Source organism: Notolabrus celidotus, chromosome 1, assembly GCF_009762535.1.
Source record: "Notolabrus celidotus isolate fNotCel1 chromosome 1, fNotCel1.pri, whole genome shotgun sequence".
Taxonomy (NCBI): Eukaryota; Metazoa; Chordata; class Actinopteri; order Labriformes; family Labridae; genus Notolabrus; species Notolabrus celidotus.
The window spans coordinates 30455794-30461793 of NC_048272.1; the positions used below are offsets into that span (position 1 = coordinate 30455794).

Below are 6000 nucleotides of genomic sequence, written 5' to 3' on the forward strand. Positions count from 1 at the left end.
TAGAAGCAGACCAACATGCCGGTATCATTATGAGCAACACAACAGTTAGCCTGTTAGCATGGAAGAGACTCAGCTTGCGTTGTTTTAAATCGTGCTACATGGCAACGCAGATGGATTCACTGAATCAACACCTGAGAGGAGATGAGTGCGAGTAGCAAAAATATTTTTTAAGTCGGGGGATACGTTAGACTTAAAAATATTATCTTAAATCCTTATCTGATGAGGATATATTGACCTTTGAATAAACAACGAAACTGCTATGCATTCCCGAGGACTTTTAAAACCGTAACACCAGGATAGACGTATTCGTGGTGGGTTCAGAGAAGACTACTGTTACAAAGCTATTAAATCAAGTGAATCACAGCTTCTTCTTTTTTTTAAAGTACACACATACAAAAAGATAGAACAAATAAAAATAAAGTAAGAGAAATCACATGAATCACATATAGGCTATATGTCATGTTATTGTGGACAGCGGGTGGAATAAAAACACTGCAGTTAATCTACCAATCAGACACGTTCAGCAGTGCAGGCCCTGCACCCCAAAGTCCCAGGACCCTTGAAAAGTACTACCCCCCAAGCAGGGGCTTCTCAGGGAGGAGATGAACAAAGATCCAGGGTAAAGTTCCTGTGGTCGAAAAACACCTGAACATAAAATGAAAATAAAGGGTTTGAAACATCTCCAGTAGAGTCCCAGGGACAAAAACAGGAACGTTTCATGGACGCAATTTGAATCCTCAGCACACCACATCCAGATGTTTGAGAAGAAGCCTGCCTGATGTTTGTTTTATGATTATAAATGATGATTTGACATTATACCCCAAACAAATGAATGCTTCCTCACGTAGATCTTCTTATTTTGGTGGTTTATAAACCTTTGATGAAGCACGATAAAAGGAACAAGGAAAACTCTCGTTGTTTAAACAGATGGACGCTTACAAACAACAGCTGTTACAGCAACTCCACGGGGGATCATCTAAACACACACAGTAAAAAGATGTGAATTATAAATCTGTGAATCCCATAAATTCAACAAAATGATGTTAATCAGTCCTTAACAGTCAGAAAGAATGAGAAATAAGACACATTATGACAAAGTCAGACAGGTTCATGATACATTCACTCCTAAATATGCATATTTTGCCATTTTCCCTTTTATCTCGGCACCATGATTGATGATGGGCTTTTGGCTTGGAGCCATTTGTCACTGGATGAACGCTGAGGACCAAGAGGTGGCCAGTAGAAAAGGGGGGGAGGTGCAGCTGCAGGGGGAGATAGGGAGATGGTCATAACTAAAGGGAGCAGATGACACCTGTTATACCTGCTCATTAAACATCTGAAGGCCTTATCTGTCTCCTTTATAAACGACCGGCACGAGCCGCAACCTTGAAATTCTCAGTGTCCGTCTGTGAGGTGTGTCTGCTACCTCATTTCCCTCAAACCTGTTAGATCCAGCAGCTTGGTCTGAGGCCCAGTGCTTCAAAATGTGATGCTGTGACATTTCAGTGTCAGTGATGACAATTTTAAACAATTAACCTACTTTATGTTGATTTTCATTTACAGAACAGACATAATAAAGTCCACTGATTGTTAAATAGTAGATGCACATAGCTAAGTTAGTCACGTACATCAAGTGTAGCAATGTTAGACGTATCATGCATAAATGCTTATCAAAGCTACAGTAAGTAATGTCTGTCAGGTTCTAATTCAGGCTGAAATTAACACTGATACCTCTATATGAGTTAGAAAAGCCATCAGCATTAATATAAATGATCCTTATATAACAGTGTCTGGACTAGAACCTGTTTCCTGCTGTCATAAAGTCCCTAGTTCCAGAGTAAAGTTCCTGGGGTTGAAAAGCACCTTATAATGGGAAACATTAAATACAGATCATTATATATGTGACTTACATTAGCTGCATGCTGGGAAATCCTGTACGTCTTTATTTATAACCAACTCATGGTTTTACCTTTGAGTGATGGTGCCTAAAAAATAACCAAACTGAGACACTTTACAAGTTGAACAATGTTTAGATTATTTTTCAACAGATAAAAGTCTTTAAATTAAGAAAGGTTATCACAAAGAGACATTCTGAATAATCATGGAAGGGTTTAATGCATATTGAATAACTGTTGCGGATCGTGGACCATGTGTTGAAATGTTGGTAGAATTGCTTGGCGCCTCATGTACGGAGGCTGAAGTCAAGTCAAGTTTATTTATATAGCATATTTAAAACAACCAGTGTTGGCAAAAGTGCTTTATAAGGTAGAAAGTAAAAAGTACATGAAGACAACAATAAACAACACAACATATTTATATAAAAAAGTCAAATTAAGTCAAATCTGTAGGGATATTAATGTTCTCATCTCCAGGAGAAGGCCAAAGAGAAGAGATGGGTCTTCAACAATATTTTAAAACATTCAACAATGGGGGATGATCATAGTTGAAGTGGTAAGCCATTCCAGAGCTTGGGGGCAGCTGCTGGAAAGGCTCTGTCGCCCCAGGTTTTTAGATGAGTATTAGGCACATCCAGGAGCAGCTGGTTGGTTGACCTCAGTACTCGAGCTGGATTATGAACATGTAGAAGATCAACCAAGTAGGATGATGCCAATCCATTGAGGGCATTTCAAGTTAACAGAAACTTTAAAATCAATCCTGTGATGGACTGGAAGCCAATGGAGAGAGCCCAGCACGATGTGATGTGCCCCCTCTTTTTTTTTAACTATACAGGAGGCAAGCAGCAGCATTTTGAGCGAGCTGCAGGGGCTGAATGGATGACATGTCTCAGCCCACATACAAGGAATTACAATAATCGAGCCTAGAAGTAATAAAGGCATGTACCACTCTCTCAGTCTTTGAGAGGGAGATACGCCTTTACCTTGGCAATCAGTCTCAGCTGGGAGAAGCTTACCTTAACAACATAAAAGATTTGTTTTTCAAATTTAAAAGCACTGACCAAGTTAACACCAAAGCTCTTTACAGAGGAGTGAATATTTGCGGTGAGAGGACGGAGAGTGCTCCCATCCAAATGTTGGGGGTGTCCAAACACAATGACCTCAGTCTTTTTCTTGTTTAGGTTTAAAAAGTTAAGGCTTAGCCATGACTTAATGTCATTCAAACAACTTAACAAGGACTGCAGATATCCCTTCCTTTTTAAGCTCAATGGCATATACATTTGCACATCATCAGCAAAACAATAGAGCAAGGCATCATATTTTTAAAAAATAGATCCCTGAGGCAGCAAAGAGAACAGGATTGGGCCCAACACAGACACTTGAGGAAGTAAGAGAGGCCGTCTCAGAGAAATAACCTACCAAAGGGACAGAGAAAGTTCTATCCATCAGGTAGGATCGGGACCAACTGAGTGCTGTACCTTTAATTCCACAACTCCCTAGGCATGTCAAGAGAATAAAGAGGTTGACAGTGTCAAAAGCCACTGATAGGTCCAAAAGTACTATGATAGCAGAGTCACCCAAGTCAACAGTTAAAATTAGAACATTAAAAACTCTTAAAAGTGCAGGTTCTCAGTTTCTGTACTGTGAAGTCATTCACCATGTATCATTCTCCTCTCTCTTTCCTCCCATTCTCCTGTTCTATGCACCATCCTACCTCCAAATAAAAACACAAAAGCCCAGAAATAAACGGCATCATATTTTGATGGGGCAACAACCAAGCTGTCAAATTCTGACAACAAATATTCCAGGAGTGACAACGTGGGTATTTTGAGCAGAGATATGTCTCAGATGTCTCAAAACAATGTGTCAGAACAACTCTCTGTTTTTTTACTCTGAAAACAAGAACCCGTGCGTTAAAGAGAGAAAGCTTTGTTAAAACCTTGTTTTATCTGGACTCTTTTAAACTTGATGAGGTTTCATCTATAAATTTAAGAGACAGTTTTTAAAACTCCTGGTGTAGTATCAAAATCAGTGTGTCCTTAAGTAAAAATGGAGTTAATATCTCTTTATTAGGGGGTGATTACTAAAACTAAAACTTATTATATTCTTGTGTCTTGATAACCAGACTCCACACAGACACCTGACTGCTCCAGCACGACCTTTGAAACATTCGACCTCCAAGTTCTGAGGTGTGACATGATTGGCTGAGAGTGTTTGTATTGATCAGCACACCCTCGGATCTATATTCACCTTCACTGGGCCTTTTTGTACTTTGTTCAGCTGCAAAAACATGAACCAAAGTCAGGCGGTGACGCCCACGCGGTCTGTGCTCGTGGTTTAAATTAGGCCTCCACAACAACAGTTTGTTTTTGAGTTTCCTGCTTTTCAGACGACGATACCCTTGATTTTTCTTTGAATTTTTTTCCGTCTGCTGCAGATGCTTCCACATTTGAGTTATGACCTCTCAGCAACCTGAAAAATAAAACCTCTCTTTAATCCAAAGAAACATAAAAGGGGAGAAAATGATTGTGTGCTGTCAAAGACAAAGCAAAGACTCCTGAGAGTTCATAATTCTTTCAAACTTTTGGATCACTTCATTCCTCCTCTGTCGTTAACTCTCATTTCACCTCCTTCATAACCCTCAGCATTAACCTTAAATATTACCCACAAGGACGTGAGGCTGATTTCTCTCTGTTATTTCCTCCTCAGGTCCAGCAGCAAAGAAGAAACACGTGAGCTACAACGACCTCGTGATCTAACCGCCTTCCTCCATCAGACTGACGAGCGAGAACAGCGTGATGGATGGAGATGTCTGCTCTCCTGTCCTGCAAAACAAGAAAAAAAACGGAGTAAAAGAAGACGAAGGAGGGATGTTTTTTTTGTTGTTGTTGTTTAGTTATTTTGGTCTCATGTGCTTCATTGCCCACCACAGACTTCCAGGTGCTGAAGCAAAGCATTGTGGGACTTTTCTTTGGGCACACAGACTCACTCAATGAAAGAGGAGCAACAGGAGAGGAGGGTGACGAATAAAAAAAAAAAAAAGAACCTGTTTCTTTTCAGTGAAGATGATGGTGATGATGGTAATGATGGTATTGATGATGGTAATGAGAACAAACAGAGGAAGCATCAGTGGACATCTTGCAGCCTCCAGGTTGCAGACAGGTGACGCTCATGACGCGTCTCTCTCTGCTGTTGATGTCAAACGAAGTGGCCGTCTCGGCCTGACGTGACCTTTCTACGGAGCCCGCCTCCTCTCGTCTTTTAATGTACTTCCAAACTGCAAGTTTACCTTCCTGTCCACCTGTGTGTAGTTCTTTATGGCTTATTTGTTGGCCGCCTTTGGTTGTTGATTTTGTTTTATTCCTATTTTTTAAGACAACAATGATTATGATGTTGATGTTGATGATGATGATGATGATGATGATGATTATGATGATGATGATTCAGTTTTGCTTCTTGCTTCTTGGATGCACATTGTTTTTTATTAAAGCCATATTCTTCACTTTGAGATTTGAGGGCTTTGACCGCGCTGCCGCCTGGAATCTGATTTTTTCCACTTCAGGGTTACTCACAAAGTCCTTCAAAGTCCTGGAAACATATTGGCTCATCAGGTTCTTTCTGTGAGTGACAGGATGGCTGCAAGGACTCAGTAGAACTCTTAAGTCTAGACTGAAACCCTCAGTATCAGTCAAAGTCCTAAAAATGACAAATTAAAATGATATAATTTCAAAAATATTCCTAGTCTTTTCCCTTTTCAGTAGATTCTTGTGCTCTAACTCTATAAAACCCCAGTTCCCATAATGCATTGGCGCAAAGTTAAAGTTGCTATGCATTCAGGAAGTTAGCTGTGGCCTCCAAACACGCTCTCATCCCACGTGGTTAGATACAGTCTCACTCAATGTCAAAGTACCCCTGCATGTCTGTCTCAAGTAACCCTGTAGTGAACGTGTCACTGTATTTGTTTGTCTGTGTTGAGGTGCTCTTTACAGTCTTTTTGAGGTTAGATCAGTCAGTGTTGCCTCCTGTGTCTGTTTTGTGTCTTGCGTCTGTTTTCATTTTTTAAGATAACGTTCAAAAGTTACCTCACAGTATGGTCAAGGTATCG

At 40.2% G+C, this 6000-nt stretch overlaps 1 protein-coding gene across 2 annotated transcripts in view; it reads left to right on the top strand.

The window, feature by feature from the left end:
• The window catches only part of LOC117814178 (metabotropic glutamate receptor 7), a 353505-nt gene extending 348108 nt beyond the window's left edge, over nt 1-5397 (top strand). The window contains exons 9-10 of one of the 2 annotated variants that reach the window (XM_034685368.1): nt 4021-4084; nt 4605-5397. In XM_034685368.1, the coding sequence (XP_034541259.1) occupies nt 4021-4084; nt 4605-4791 (251 nt within the window). In that variant the 3' untranslated portion in view covers nt 4792-5397. The remainder of the gene's footprint in view (nt 1-4020; nt 4085-4604) is intronic. The other variant, XM_034685360.1, reaches the window with a different exon arrangement.
• The last annotated feature ends 603 nt before the right edge of the window (nt 5398-6000 follow it).